We start from the raw sequence: 15,105 nt of genomic DNA, 5'->3' as shown, positions 1-15,105 counted from the left end.
ATGAAATGAGTGTAATAGTGCAGTAGTTTGAACATTCTTTGGCATTGCCCTTCTTTGGGATCGGAATGTAAGCTGACCTTTTCCAATCCTGTGGCCACTGTTGAGTTTTCCAAATTTGCTGGCATATTGAGTGTAGCACTTCTACTGCATCGCCTTTTAAGATTTTGAATAGCTCAGCTGGAATACTGTCATCTCCACTAGCTTTGTTGTTGCTCAGACTTCCTAAGGCCCATTTCACACTCCAGGATGTCAGGCTGGAGGTGAGTGACCACCCCATCGTGCTTATCAGGGACATTAAGCTCTTTCTTGTATAGTTCCTCTGTGTAATCTTGCCACCTCTTCTTAATCTCTTCTGCCTCTCTTAGGTCCCTGCCATTTTGGTCCTTTATCATGCCCATCTTTGCATGAAACATTCCCTTCATATCTCCAATTTTCTTGAAGATATATCTGGTCCTCCCTATTCTATTGTTTTCTTCTATTTCTTTGCACTGTTCATTTAAGAAGGCATTCTTATCTCTTCTAGCTATTCTCTGGAATTCTGCATTCAATTGGGTGTATCTTTCACTTTCTGCCTTGCCTTTCGCTTCCCTTCCTTCCTCAGCTATTTGTAAAGCTTCTTCAGGCAGCAATTTTGCTTTCTTGCATCTCTTTTTCTTTGGGATGGTTTTAGTTGCTACCTCTTGTACAATGTTGCAAACCTCCGTCCATAGTTCTTCAGGCACTCTGTCTATCAGATCTAATTCCTTAAATCTATTTGTCACTTCTACTGTATATTAATCAGGGATATGATTTAGGTCATACCTGAGTGGCCTACTGCTTTTCCCTACTTTCTTCAATTTAAGCTTAAATTTTGCAACCAGAAGCTCATGATCTGAGCCATGGTCAGTTCCTGGTCTTGTTTTTACTGACTGTATAGAGCTTCTCCATCTTTGGCTGCAGAGCACATAGTCAATCTGATTTCTGTGTTGACCATCTGATGATGTTCATGTGTAGAGTCGTCTCTTGGGTTGTTGGAAAAGAGTGTTTGCTATGACCATCGTATTCTCTTGACAAAATTCTGCCAGCCTTTGCCCTGCTTCATTTTGTACTCCCAAGGCCAAACTTGCCTGGTATTCAGGTTATCTTTTGGCTTCCTACTTCAGCATTCCAATCCCCCATAATGATAAGGACATCATTTTTTGGTGTTACGTAATGCTAGACGGTGTTGTAGGCCTTCATAGAACCGGTCAACTTCAGCCTCTTCAGGACCAGTGGTTGGGGCATAGACTTGGACAACTGTGATGTTGAATGGTTTGCCTTGGATTCGAACTGAGATCATTCTGTCATTTTGGAGATTGTATCCCAGTACTGCTTTTCCTACTCTTTTATTGACTATGAAGGCTACTCCATTTCTTCTGAGGGATTCTTGCCCGCAGTAGTATACCTGATGGTCAACTGAATTAAATTCACCCATTCCTGTCCATTTTAGTTCACTGATTCCTAAGGTATCGATGTTCAGTCTTGTCATCTCTTGTTTGACCACATCCAGCTTGCTTTGATTCATAGATCTTACATTCCAGGTTCCTATGGAGTATAGATCTTTACAGCATTGGACTCTCCTTTCACCACCAGATACATCTGCAACTGAGTGTCCTTTCGGCTTTGACCCAGTCACTTCATTCCTTCTGGTGCTACTAGTACTAGCCCTCTGCTCTTCCCCAGTAGCATATTGGACACCTTCCGACATGAGGGGCTCATCTTGCGGCATCATATCTTTTTGTCTTTTGGTACTGTCCATGGGGTTTTCATGGCAAAGATACTGGAGTGGGTTGCCATTTCCTTCTCCAGTGGATCACGTTTTGTCAGAGCTCTCTGCTATGACCTGTCCATCTTGGGTGCCCCTGCATGGCATAGCTCATACCTTCATTGAGCTATACAAGCCCCTTCGCCACAACAAGGCAGTGATCCATGAAGGGGAATGGCAAGTATAGATTCTAGCTAATGTGTCTTTATTCTGTACTCATCAGTAACCTAAGCAGTTTTACCATCTCTGCCTTTTGTTATGGTCTTTCTGCCAGACAGTTTGGCAGACACCTAAACAGTTGCTTTAGCTTCTAAAAAGCTTGTGGGTGAATCCAACTGGAGAAGCAGAAGGCAAGGACAGATGCCAAACCTTTCCTGCACCCACCACTTCTTCCCTAATCTTCCATTCTCCAGCCACATTTCTTCCAGCCAGGACAAACATATAATTTTAATTCCAGCTGGAGAAGGGTGGCTTAGAAGGGAGTGCAGGGGGGAAACGGCAAACAGGTGAAGGGTTAAGCATTATAGATGTGCTGAACTTTATAATTTTTTAATTCAGGATGTAAAGTTTGACATTTTGCATTGCTCACCTCTGAGAATTAATTGAGCATTCCAGCCCTCTTCTTGTCTAAATTAGATTAATCCAAGCAGGAGGCATATTTTTCTCCTTCCTACAACACACCTACTTGCTCACCTCAGTCTTTGTCCCTCTCCCTTCCACCTATGACTGTTGTTTCATTTCAGAGTCTAAGAGCTTTTCTACAGAAGGCATGGATTGTGTGCTCATCATTCCCTATCCATGGCCATTTATGGCCCTTCAGATGAAGTGGTGACTCTCTAGTTTAATTTATGTTTTTAAACAGAACTTTTGACAAGTTTTTTTCATGGAATATGCATTATTTATGAAAATGAAAGAAAAACCTTTCTCTGCTTATATACTTGTGCTATTCTGCTATAGCTCAGCATCACATAGAGGTTATATAGTGGAAGAACAATAATAAAGACATTCTTCAAGTAGTGCTCAGTTCTCATCTTAAAGTAAATACAGTAGATTAACAGCCATGTGTAGAAAAGCTCTAAACTGCAAAATTTTGCAGTCAATTCACAGGGAAGGGAACATAACCTCTTATAGTTGAAAGCTTACTTTGAAGAAAGCAGTGAGTTCACATGTGCATGAAGACTGAAACATCCCAATAATTATTCCCATGTGTGGAACAACCACTACAGATCAAACACAGAGACCATAATGAATCACATTGCTTCAAGCACAGTACCTGTAAATGGGGGCACTTTTCAGATCAGAGGTGGGTGATTCATAAATACATATGTATCCTTTACTGCCTCACCATATGATAACTTAAACAGGTCGTACTTTGGCATATAACTTGGACTGTTGTTGAAGGATTTAGTTGGTTAGTGGTGTCTGTTTGTTGTTCTGCAGTGTTTAATTAAGTCCTGGATTTTGTTAGCCAACTTGAGTACCATTTTCTGGTGCAAAGGCAGGCTAGGGGGAGGAAAAACTAGGCTCAGAATTCAAACTGCATCTACATGGCCTAAAAGAACTTCTAACAATGTATTATCATTTATCTGTAGATGCTGATGAATGTCAACTTTTTGGCCAAGAAATATGTAAGAATGGCTTCTGTTTAAACACACAGCCCGGCTATGAGTGTTACTGCAAACAAGGCACATACTATGACCCTATAAAACTCCAGTGCTTTGGTAAGTATGAAAATTATTCTGCTTACTCTTTGAATTGCCAACCAGAACTGGGAAAAGAGAACAGATTAAGAGTCTGATGCTTGCCAACTCCAGTGAATAATTCAAACACGCAAGCTGGCTGCTTGTTTTCTCTATACGATCTTTCCAAATTATGCCTGATTACTTGGAAAAGCAATGTGAAAAATACATGGGCTTGCAGCAATTACCTTGATTACAATGGCTGGAAAGAATTTGTGAGTGCAAGAACTGTTGCTGGCTCCTTCTGAGCACATCAGTGTACCATTCACGTCACACTAATATTTCTTCTTGTTGATATTGCACCTTCAATATGTGCACAGTACAAGAGGATTGGTCTCTGGCCCAAGTAAAATTCAACAAAGGGGAAGCAATGGAGAGGGAAGTGAAGGAAGGAGTAAACAGAGAAAATAGTGTGTATTTTTTCACACATAATCCCTATCTGGGGCTTAAGCACACACAAATTGTGTAAAGAGCAGGGGAAATATACTTCCTTTGCAGTGTTACTCAATGGAGCTTTTCTGGGTGGTCAGGGACCAGCTGCAGTCTGATCCAGAGGAGAAAGAGCAGCCTGGAACACAGTTGCATACTAGTTTGAAGATAAAGCCACTCATATCTTTCACAGTTCAGGCTCCATAGTTAGTACAATTGTGGAGGGGACCAGAACTCCATCCAGTCTAGTCATTTTGAAACCTGAGAATGTGGACGGGTATTTGAACATATTGGTCCAACCACTTGTATCTTTGACCCTAGTCTTTCTTGGCTTATTACATCTAGAAGAGAGGGGATGACCAGCAGGGTCCAGAAAGTTGTAAATTTGTCTTTGAGAAAGAGGAGATGCCAGTAAGGAGCATTCATCAGGCCACTCCTCAAGAAACCTAACTTAGATCCAGAAAATTGAAGCAATTACATGCTAGTTGCTAACATCCCTTTTCTGGGCAAGGAGTTCAAGCATTTTGTGATTACTTCTATCCTGTCTTGGATATAACTGATTTTCTAGATATATTCAGGCCTGGATTAAGAATGGAAACTGCCTTGGTTGCCCTGTGGGATTACCTGTGGCAGAAGAGAGATGGGAATTGTGACCCTGTTGGTTTTTTCAGACTCCTCAGTGGCTTTAAATACATCAGCCATTGTATCCTTCAGGATAGACTGCCTCAGTCAGGATTTGGGGGCACTATCACAGTGTTTCTACTCCTATTTGGATGGCTGACACCAGAAGGCAGTGTTGGGAAATTACTGGTCTGCTCCAAAGGAGACAGAAATAATCATGGGTTCATTGTCCAGTTAAGGGGCATTCAGAGAAGAGAGGATTACATTACCCCTAGCATCAGACTCATAGTTTGGGGGTGCTCTTAGATCAGTCATTCTCTCTGGGGGATATTTGGCATTGGATTTGACCTCAGAGAGCCTTTTATTAGCTTCTATACTAGCTGCAACCCTACCTGGACAGAGATAGCCTTGTGACCGTTGTTCAGTCTCTGGTAACCTACTGTTTAGATGATTGCAATGCTTTACACATGGCGCTGCCTTTGAAAACAGTGCAGAAACTTCAGTTATTACAAAATAGGAGGCTAGAATACTGAGATTGTATTATGTACATACATCTCCATCTGTACTGGCTGCCAGTACCAGCCCCAATTTACAGTGCTGCTTCTCACTTTTAAAACACTAAATGGTTTGATGAAAAACATCTCTTATATTTACCTACCCATACATTAAGATCATTACCTGAGGCCTTCCTCCAGGTGTCCCTACCAAATGAGGCAAGGTAACTGCTGTAAGAGAGAGGGCCTTTTCATTGGTCATATCCCATTTATGGAAATAAAAATAGGAGAGACACTACGGTTCACTCATTTGCACTCTGTACACAAACACATTTCATTAATCCTACTTGAAATAACAACAGTTTCAAGCTGTTTGCATTCCATTTCCTCCTTGTAAGCTTCCAAAGAAGCCTAATTGACCACTGTGAGAAACAGGACACTAAACTAAATAGGACTTTGGTCTGATCCAAGATAAAGGCTCTTTGGACTTTCTTATTTATTTTTTATTTACAAAATTTCATCCTAATCAGAATTCCTGAGCAAAGAAGAATAAAACAAAATATCAAATTAAGGATGAAGTCCTGTGACTTTGCAACATTGTCTGACAGCTTCCCCCTTCCCCTACCCTGCCCCAATCATAATTGGGTCCCAGAGGAAGACAGAAGGGGCATACTGGATAAGGGGGAGGAAGCTGAGTCCACTGATACTAATTGCTTCTTTTCTTCCTCAGCACTAAATCTAGATGGCTGAAAACAGGCATCTAGAGAACACCTGGCCTGAGGTGTATCACAGATCTATACCCCTGTGCCTGATACTGGCCATAGAGTGCATGGAAACCCCTGGGTTCAGAGGCTTCTATGCATCTGCAATGAGGGCAATAGGATTGCACCTTTATAACAAATCAGAATGAAATACCAAATTAAAGCATTTAAAACCAAATTGTAACAATCAAATAATGGCTGGTCAATCAGAGAAGACTTGCTTAAATTTTAAAAAAAATTCAGCAGGCACCAAAACCAAAGCAATGTCTGTGCCTCCCTGATATGAATCTGAAGACTCTACCCTGAGTTGAACCTTAGGTCTGTGCAGAACCCTCAAGAGCATAGTTATGACAAGTACATTTTGGCAAGCGTGCCAAGAAGTTGTAACTGTCACAATTTGAAGTAGGATGCCATTTGTTTAGGGATTCAGCTTATCACTAGTTTCTGGCTGGTTATGTATTTATTATTCTACCAAACCCCGAATGTCCCTGGAAGAGCCGTGCACAGGCTCGCTCTTTATTTATGAGTACATTATTGGGCTCATCTCTGGTTGATACATTTTTCCATTTGTAAAAATTCCATTTGAGGAAATGGGCATTTTAAATTTTCTCTCTAACTCACTGTCTGTCTGTCTGTCTCTCTCTCTCTCTCTCTCTCTCTCTCTCTCTCTCTCTCTCTCTCTCTCGCTCTCTTTCACACACACTCAGGGCTGATATGCAGTATGGAATAGCAATTTCACAGTCTTGATTATCATAAAATGTCCCGCTAGTCTACCGAACTGTCTACTTACTCACTTTTTGCCATTTGACTGAAAATTATTCCTAGTCACAGCCTTGACTTTTTCCAGCTTAAACAGAAAACCATTCTATATGGAATAACATAATGAAAGGAAACCACAGCAGGAGAGTTAATCATCTTGGATTCAAGTAACTTTCCTTTCCTGATGTAAAGTCACTTATTTCCTTAAAGTTGCACTGTTGCTTCTGAGATAGAGTTGAAAAATAGTCAGTTTGTTTCTGCTTTTTGTGAAGGTCAGGTAACTTTTGGTCTAGTATTATTTGGATTGCCCAGTGAAAGAATGCACGTGCCCATTTCTCCAAAGCCTGCTTGCCAATAAATCAGGAATCTGTAGAGACCAATCTAGACATAATACTGTGGCATTCAGCAATTTTCTGGTCTTGTGTGAAGGCATCCGACTGTGTATTCCTTTTTGTTGATGCATGTGGAGAAGGAAGGCATTAACTGTTGAATAGTTCCTTCTTTTAGGCACATGTAGAAACATACCTTTGATCATCCAGATTTAGATATGAACTAATTAAAAAGAAAGTGCACAACAGAATGGGCCCTTTTTGCCAGTGCAAATACATCATGTAGGATAACATGTGGGAACTGGTATCTGTTTGATTTTTTTTTCATTTGCTTTTGAACAGATACAGATGAATGTCAGGACCCCAACAGCTGCATAGATGGCCTTTGTATCAACACTGAAGGATCTTACAGTTGTTTCTGCACCCACCCAATGGTTCTAGATTCTACAGAAAAGCGCTGCATTAGACCAGCTGAATCTAGTGGTATGCCTTACTACATGCATTACTGCACTCAAGAGTTTCAAAAGCAACTGTATGCTCCCTAGCAACTCTCAAGTTCTTTTCACTTCTTTCTAAGAGTATCTTGGGTCATAATCATCATGCTTTGCTGTTTTGCCCCTAATTCAGTTTAGTGGCTCTGGGGCTAGCATAGATCTGTCAGGGATGGGGTGAGGAGGAGGAGTGCTGGACAGGTCCTTCTCTGTTCTTGAAGGCAAACAGTGCATGTTTTACAAATTTTCAGCATGGGCCATTGTGGTAGGAATCTGTAACTCCACACTGATGTGGTTTCCAGTGCTGATGCAGTTTAATCGCACAAGTTCTCGAATTTACATTTACTTTTTCTGCAGCACACAGTGCCAATTATTGTGGTATAGACTTGGTATTAATCCTGTATTTGAGTTACTTTTCTTCCGAAACCTCATTAAGTGTAGTATATGTACATGAACTCTTATGATATGAATGTAACACCATCAACTACTATGGCGACATTTGTCCCACTCTGTCATGTTAGAGGGACAATGTCAGTATGAACCTTACCTTGATGAATGCCCCCCCTTTCTTTTTAGATTTATTATTAGCACATGCACTGGTTTGTATGTGTGTTTCAAGGAGTAAATAGAAATCGAAGGTGTTCCTGCCATTGTAGATAATGCAAGATGCCCAGCTGCCGCAGGTGGAGCTCATGCCGTGGCTCTTCTCATAGCAGCATCAGCTGCGTTAACACTGACATGAGGACCAGGCTCCTCTGCTGCTGGGATAACACGAGCATTCAGCAAAAAGCATCTGGAATCAGCCAGAACAGGACTTAGGGCAGAATACAACAGTCTTTCCAAGCCTGGTGCTATCCAGATGTTTCATGAAACTCTATCACCCCCAGCCAGCATGGGTAATAGTCAGAATATTGAGAATTGTAGTCCAAAACTTTTGGAAGGCAGCAGGTTGTACATGGATGGAATAGAGTGCTGCTTCAAGAAGGCTGCTGTTTGATAAACACTAAATAACTTGTGAATGTATTGGTTTTCTTTATCAATAGTTTTGCACAATATTGGAAATTTTATTTATTTTCAGGAAAGTAAGATTCAAAGTCCCTTGTAGTTTGTGTTGCATTGATTTATTTTATTTTTTAATAATTGTGAGAATGGTGTGCTGATCACATGTCTTTTGTTGTACTGATCGCTTCAGAACAAACTGAAGAAGAAACAGATCTTCATCAGGATCTTTGCTGGCAACATCTGAGCGATGGTGTTGTTTGCAGCCGGCCTCTTGTTGGAAAGCAAACTACTTACACTGAGTGCTGCTGTTTATACGGCGAAGCTTGGGGCATGGAGTGTGCACTGTGCCCAATGAAGGACTCAGGTAAGGCTTCTTCTTTGGACTTCAGGAATATTTCATTAGCAATCTTTCTGCAATTCAAAACTGTATCTAGAACAAATATAGTTGGTTTGTCATTACAGCTCAGGTCACAAGAAAGTTTGAAGGTCCTGAGATTAAATCATACATTATGCTAATGATATAGTCTTTCCAGTTGCTAATGTGAAAATCTGATTTTCTTGTATCTGCTCCAAATACTGAGGGACAAGCTACACACTATGTTACTTCCATAAGGTGAAATTGAGAACATTTTTTTTTTTACTTTTAAGACTATGGTAAGTGCACATGGCCCTGATTTAGACTGGGACAGTCACTGTCTGAGAAGGAAGAATTAACCTTTCCTCACCACCACCACCACATCCATCATCCTCCAAATCTCTCCCAGCTCAGCATGGAAGTTAAAGAAAAATGGTCTCCATTGTCAGTGCAGGCTTTCCCCACACTTTAACTCCTAGAAATGGGGGAGGGGTGGAGGAATTTCAGTGAGGGAAGGGGACAATCTTCCTCTCCAAGTAGATGGTGCTCTACATTCAAATTGGGGTTGTGCATACTTAACTCTAGAGTTAAGTTTATATTCAGCTGCATGCTGTGTACTTAACACGTTGGGCTGGTTTGAATAGACAAAATAAGCCATTGTGATGCACGCTGGGAATTTCCAGAATATTACTGCCTGGGTGTGGCTTTTCATGTCAACCAAATGTAAGTAATTCCTTGCAAATTATTCTTTTACAATTAAATATATCCATGGACTCACTGAAACTGCAAATGTATATTGATTTGATTACCTATTTTCTCTGAGTGAAAAATACATTTTATGACTTCTGTGTGTCTGGTGAGGGTGGGGTGGTGGAGATTAATGGTAGAACAGGGGCACTCAGTGTTTTTCTTCACAGCAACACTATTGAATATCTACAGAATGCCCTGAAGATGTACTGCTCTGCAACACATTATATACTCACACATTTACTTTCTCCCTTTAATTTTCTCACTCAGTCATGCTTGTGAAATTTGCTAAAACTATGACAGAAAGCTCTGGCTATTGAGTGAAACGTATGTCAGTCAGTCAAAAAGCTGAGCAGAATGTAGAACTGAGGTAGGCATCCTGGTGCCCATGGATGTTTAGTTCTACAATTCCCATGAACCCTGGACATATGGATGGGTGATGGGAGTTGTAGTCTAAGACATCTGGAGGGCACCAAGTTACCTATCCCAATTTAGAGAGTTCTAGACATCTGCATTTATTTAACAACATGAAGTGAGTTTCTCTCTACCTGATCCAGCAAGCCATGTTTCAGATTCCACTATATTTTGCCAGGGTGGCCCAGTTATAAAAGAAACACATGATGTCTAGAAAAATATGATGTGCACATGGCTTTTGGGTTTAATATTGGGACTGCTTAGATTTCCAGGAGCACTGCTTAGATTTCCAGGAGTCATAATAAAACTTTAGTTCATACTTAAGTTTTCTGTTGGAAAAAATGTCTTCATGGCCTCCTATGAGTTTTACATTTTGGATTGATCACTTAGATTCTATTGTTTAAAATGAGCTGCAAACTGCATTTGCCAACTACCACATCATAGCATTTAAAATCATGCCAAGATGAGTTTGTTTGCTGCAAGGCATATTGCTAGAGACAGCACATTCAAATCGATGTACTAATTATGAACTGTGAAAAAGGTGATTTATTATTAGGTATGTGTGAGGATTCCATTTTGGGCAGAAAAGCCACCAGATTCCCTGGTTTTGGCATCCTTGACTCCAGACTGCTTTGCAGAGTCTGAGTTTCTGGTGAGTCCACCCAGGGTTTATGGGGCACTTGCCAGAAATCGAGGCCCATGCACTGTGTGGGCAGCACCATTCCAGTGTGCTAAATTCAAGAGGGGAAGAAGGTTGGCTGACAGGAATGGCTGCTGGGCAAGCTTGTAGATTGTGCAGTCAAGGGTTTGTGAGTGTTTGCAGACTTCTTAGCTTAGCTCACTTTGCAGGACTGGGGCCCAGCAGAACAGGTGGTCCATGGATTCTGGAGGGACCCTATTTATTACTTTACTGTCCAGTAGGTGAAGCTGTGTGAGCATTCAGAAAACAAAACTAAAACCACATAACAACATAAAATAATACAATATAATTTTAAAACCCTTAAGTTTAAAACAGAATGAGAAGAAAACAGAGTAAAAGCCAACAGAAGGACAAGGCGAAAGAAACATGGACCTGGTTGGCATGACACAGGTCAAGGTGGCATGACTCACCTTGCATTGTTGGGACATCGAAACCTAGCACAATTTCCTGGCAGCATTTTCCATGAACAAGCCAGTCTAAGAACCCATGGCTTGTTGTTCGGTCATTCAGCGGGTTTTGTTTTCAGAGTGGGTTAACAGGATTTCCAAACCCCAAAGGGTAACTTCATGGTTTGTCAGGAATGGCTAGGGAGTTTCCTAGAAAAAATAGCAAAAAAATAAGAACAGCAAAATCTTGACTACAAAAAGAATTTTTAAAATGGGCAGTGAACCAGGCACAGCCACTTTAACATGCCAATAAGGCACTTTGTCACTGCCTGTTAATTCAGAGACTATAAAAAGCAAACTTCAGAAAGAGGGGAAAACATGTGGTAGCCACAAAGGGGACGGCAAACAGGCAGTGAGGACAAGACAGATCCTGCTGTGGAGTCCCCTAAGCTAACTGGGACAAAGCACAGTGAGCCTAATTGTCTGCATGGTGCCCATAGCATATTTGAAAGGTGGGTTGCCATGTTGTGTGAGCTCACCCATTGTCTTCAAAACTAGTTCTTTTATCGTGTAAGCAAATAATTATATCTCTACTTTTTACTGTCTAGTTTTTATACCAGTGGACTTTGACCAATTGGTGCAATCTCAGTTATGATTTTGGTGGATTACCTGGCAATGTTCATATTTTGATCTCTGACTGTAAAATAGAAATGGTAATATCTTCTCTTGCTGAATCCATCAGAAGATAAGTGAGGCAAAATACATGAAGCACTATTAAACAATTATGTTTCACATACTCTGTTGCACTATTTCCCCTACTCCCAGTCTAATGGCTTCCATCCTGCATATTAGTGTCCTGCACCTTGTGCAGAATCTATAAAACGATTCACAGGCTTTCTTCTGGCTGGAACTTCTTGCAGCATCTAAGTCACAGTAAACTTAGGGGATGTTTTACAGGCACTAGACCACCTAATTCCTAAGCACCTATATATGTCTGGTATTTAACAGGCATTGGGTGTCTGTTTTAAGGAATGATATATGGCCCCTAGTGTGCTAAGTCTCTGGTATGTAAGGTAATGAGATCACATTTACGTGCACCTCAAAAGTACATGCACCTCAAAAATAATATGTAGTGTTTCTTTATATTTTAATACAGAGAGAACAGTTTTCCCCACTTTTAAATTATGAAGCACAAGTTGATCCCAGGCAATTAATACTTTTGTTTTATTTTTAGTCACCTGATGTTGTTTTCCCTGTATAATTTAGAAAGCAGTAATGAGAAGGCTTATCAGGTAATCAGCTTATGTTCCAACATCTATACCTTAAAACCATTTGCCATTTTGAGAACCTTTTCCCAAGAAAAACAAAGCTGAATTATGAAAGAATCATTTGCCCTGTCTTCAGGGTTTAGTGTTTAAAGTGATGTTGTTGGCTCAAAAGGAAACTTTCGCACTTCTCAAGAAGAAGGCCATAGGTTCAAGTCCTGTCTGGGGAAACTGGAATTGCTTCGTATTAGAATTTTAGATATATGTATTGACTGGGCCTGGTTTACTACTGGAACTTTGGTTACAGAAATAGGAAAAGCAGAATATTTAGATAATGATACAGTCTGTGCCTTTAGCAACACATTTCTGCTTTTACCAGACTGTTTTGTTTCTACGATAGCCAGTTTATTTTTAAATCAAAACTTTATTTTGCTTGGAAATCTAAATGATGCACATAAAAGAAAACCTTGGGCTTTTGGACAAAGTTACTGTTGTCTGTTTCTTCCAAAGCTAGCATTAAAATTAATCCCCTACTTTTGAAGCTAACCTAAAAACTTTGCTTTTTTTCTGGGCTGCCTGCAAGAATTGAAACATATAAATTCACTGGTTCAGACAGCACAATAATAGACACTCATGGACTGAGTATGGATTGTGTGTGTGTTGTTGTTGAAAGGTGAGTTGTTGCTTAAGTGTGGGTTAAGGTGTTGCCTGAATCCTGGCAAGATAATAAACAAGCCATGGCTTGTTAACAAAGCTGGGTTCTGATAACATGATAACCCAAATTTCATCAGCAACCCATGATTAAATATGGGTTATCATGTTGTCTGAACCCAGTCGATGATTTAACTCAAATATTCTTCCAAACCATGATTTGAACTGTGGATTGAAATAAGCCATAGGCTTGCCCATTCCTCCTTCCTCCCTGTTTGAGAGTGGCTTTTCATTTTTCCTTTTAGTGATGACCATAGTTTGCTGTGACATCTTATCCTGTGATTAGCAGTTGCCTTCTAAAACCCGAATAAAAACAGTGTTTCAAAGTGTCTATCAGATGAGGGGTTTGGATGGCGAACACAGTTTGTTGATCGATTAGTGCTTACCAGGAGACTTAAACAGAAGCAGTGAAAATTTTCTGCATTTGTGTGCTCTCAGTCAGGATGTTTCAGAGACACTGGATAAAAGAAGTAAAGATGCCAATAAATATTATCAAATCTTATCAGGATGATTGATGCCTATGGGATTGACTAGTAGGTAAGCACACCAGTTATCACAAAAGTCAGGAGGGGGATGCTTCTACTTCACAATAAGATCAAATGCACTTTCACATCAAGAGAATGTGAGAAGTAAAAAGATTGTTCAAGATTTGCATGTGAATGCATCTTAAGATGTGCTCTGGTAGTGTATAAATATGTAGGATGGGAACTGCCCACTGACACTCAAGATGCCGCCTTAGCAGAAACACCGATAGAACACACACAGTGTGAGATTTCAGGCGCAAACTCAAAAAATACTTCCTCAACAGAATTATAGTTTGATGGAAATAGTGGGGACTGTCTCCTTTAAGCAATGTCAGTTGGCACTTCAAAATGTCACTTAAAGAGTGTGGCAGTGATGGTGGCTGATGTATCATGAAGCATGTTCCTACTCTCTCTAAAGGATACCCATGGTGTTTAAAAGAAGAAACCTTGTCAGACTTTTTGTTCCAAGATGATACAATTTCCTGAGAGCGCAGCTGAAACAATACATAATAGATTTCCAAGATCTCTGATTGGGAAGATGTAATTAGGCAAATGAATGCTTTCTTGGCATTCCCCAAGACTTCCGTATTATAATCTGTGATTAAACTGTTGTGTTTGGAAATACTATTGAAGATTTGACAAGTTTGGCTCTTTTGTTTCTTGATGATGTTCAGGAGGGTCTGCTTAATAAAAGGATCTTTGGTTGGACATTCAGGGGTATGGCAAAAAGCCTATGAAGTTGTAGCCTAGACATAGTAGAAGTAGTTCTTAGAAGTTTTTTGTATGAAATTTCAAAGACATAGAGCAGGCCATTCTGCTAACTAGTCACTTGGCCCTAATGTTTAAGCAAATACTTCAGCCACTCATTTGCAAGCACTATTATATGTCTAGAATTGTGAGGGCTTGAGGAGGAAAAAAAGCAGAAAAAATTAGGAAATCCCTCCAAAATTGGGGATTTTTTTTTTCTGTTATCCTTATGACAACTTTATACTTACCTATAAATCTGTGTTCATACACTGAATGTCTGTTAGCTATATGCTTTCTTCATCTATTCCTTTTCTACAGCTTTCTTTTATAAACAGTTCCTAGGTTAGTTTCCCATGTGGAAGATTTTCCATGTGGATGCAGCCATGTGGAGGATGTAACTCTAACTGGCACATACACAGTTTCACGTGCCAGTTCCTTCTGTAATATTGCTTCAGTTTAGCAAAGGCAGAGCTGGTGGTGTAAAGAATTATAAATCTCGCACCAGCTCTGTATTGAATACCACTATGAGGACAGAGTCACATTAAGGATAGGCAGACGGAGCAGAAGCAGCTGAGTGAGTTGGCCCATTTCCTTGAGAGACGGCTTTCCCTTGACTGCTGCTAACTGAAGTATCTGCCCAGGCAATTAAGCCTCCTTAGGCCAAGGCAGGCATTCTGGTTCCCTCCAAAAGTTTTAGACTACAGCACTCATAAGGTGCAGCCAGGATATCTGAGCTGACAGAGACCGTCTCGGACCTGGTGTTGAGGAGCCCCAGGATGTTGGTCCTGGGGGACTTCAATCTCCATGCCGAGTCTGGACTGACCGGGGCGGCTCAGGACTTCATGGCC

The 15,105-nt window shown here is 40.6% G+C and overlaps 1 protein-coding gene across 13 annotated transcripts in view; it reads left to right on the top strand.

The window, feature by feature from the left end:
* LTBP1 (latent transforming growth factor beta binding protein 1) overlaps positions 1 to 15,105 on the top strand; it is a 242,920-nt gene that overhangs the window by 214,827 nt on the left and 12,988 nt on the right. For all 13 annotated transcript variants that reach the window (XM_044451089.1, XM_044451347.1, XM_044451264.1 and 10 more), the window contains 3 exons: positions 3,376 to 3,504; positions 7,258 to 7,398; positions 8,599 to 8,772. In XM_044451089.1, coding sequence (XP_044307024.1) covers positions 3,376 to 3,504; positions 7,258 to 7,398; positions 8,599 to 8,772 — 444 coding nt within the window. The remainder of the gene's footprint in view (positions 1 to 3,375; positions 3,505 to 7,257; positions 7,399 to 8,598; positions 8,773 to 15,105) is intronic.

The sequence above is a fragment of the Varanus komodoensis genome, unplaced genomic scaffold (assembly GCF_004798865.1).
Source record: "Varanus komodoensis strain SLA01 unplaced genomic scaffold, ASM479886v1 scaffold1, whole genome shotgun sequence".
Taxonomy (NCBI): Eukaryota; Metazoa; Chordata; class Lepidosauria; order Squamata; family Varanidae; genus Varanus; species Varanus komodoensis.
This window is presented reverse-complemented; position numbering and strand designations above follow the sequence as displayed.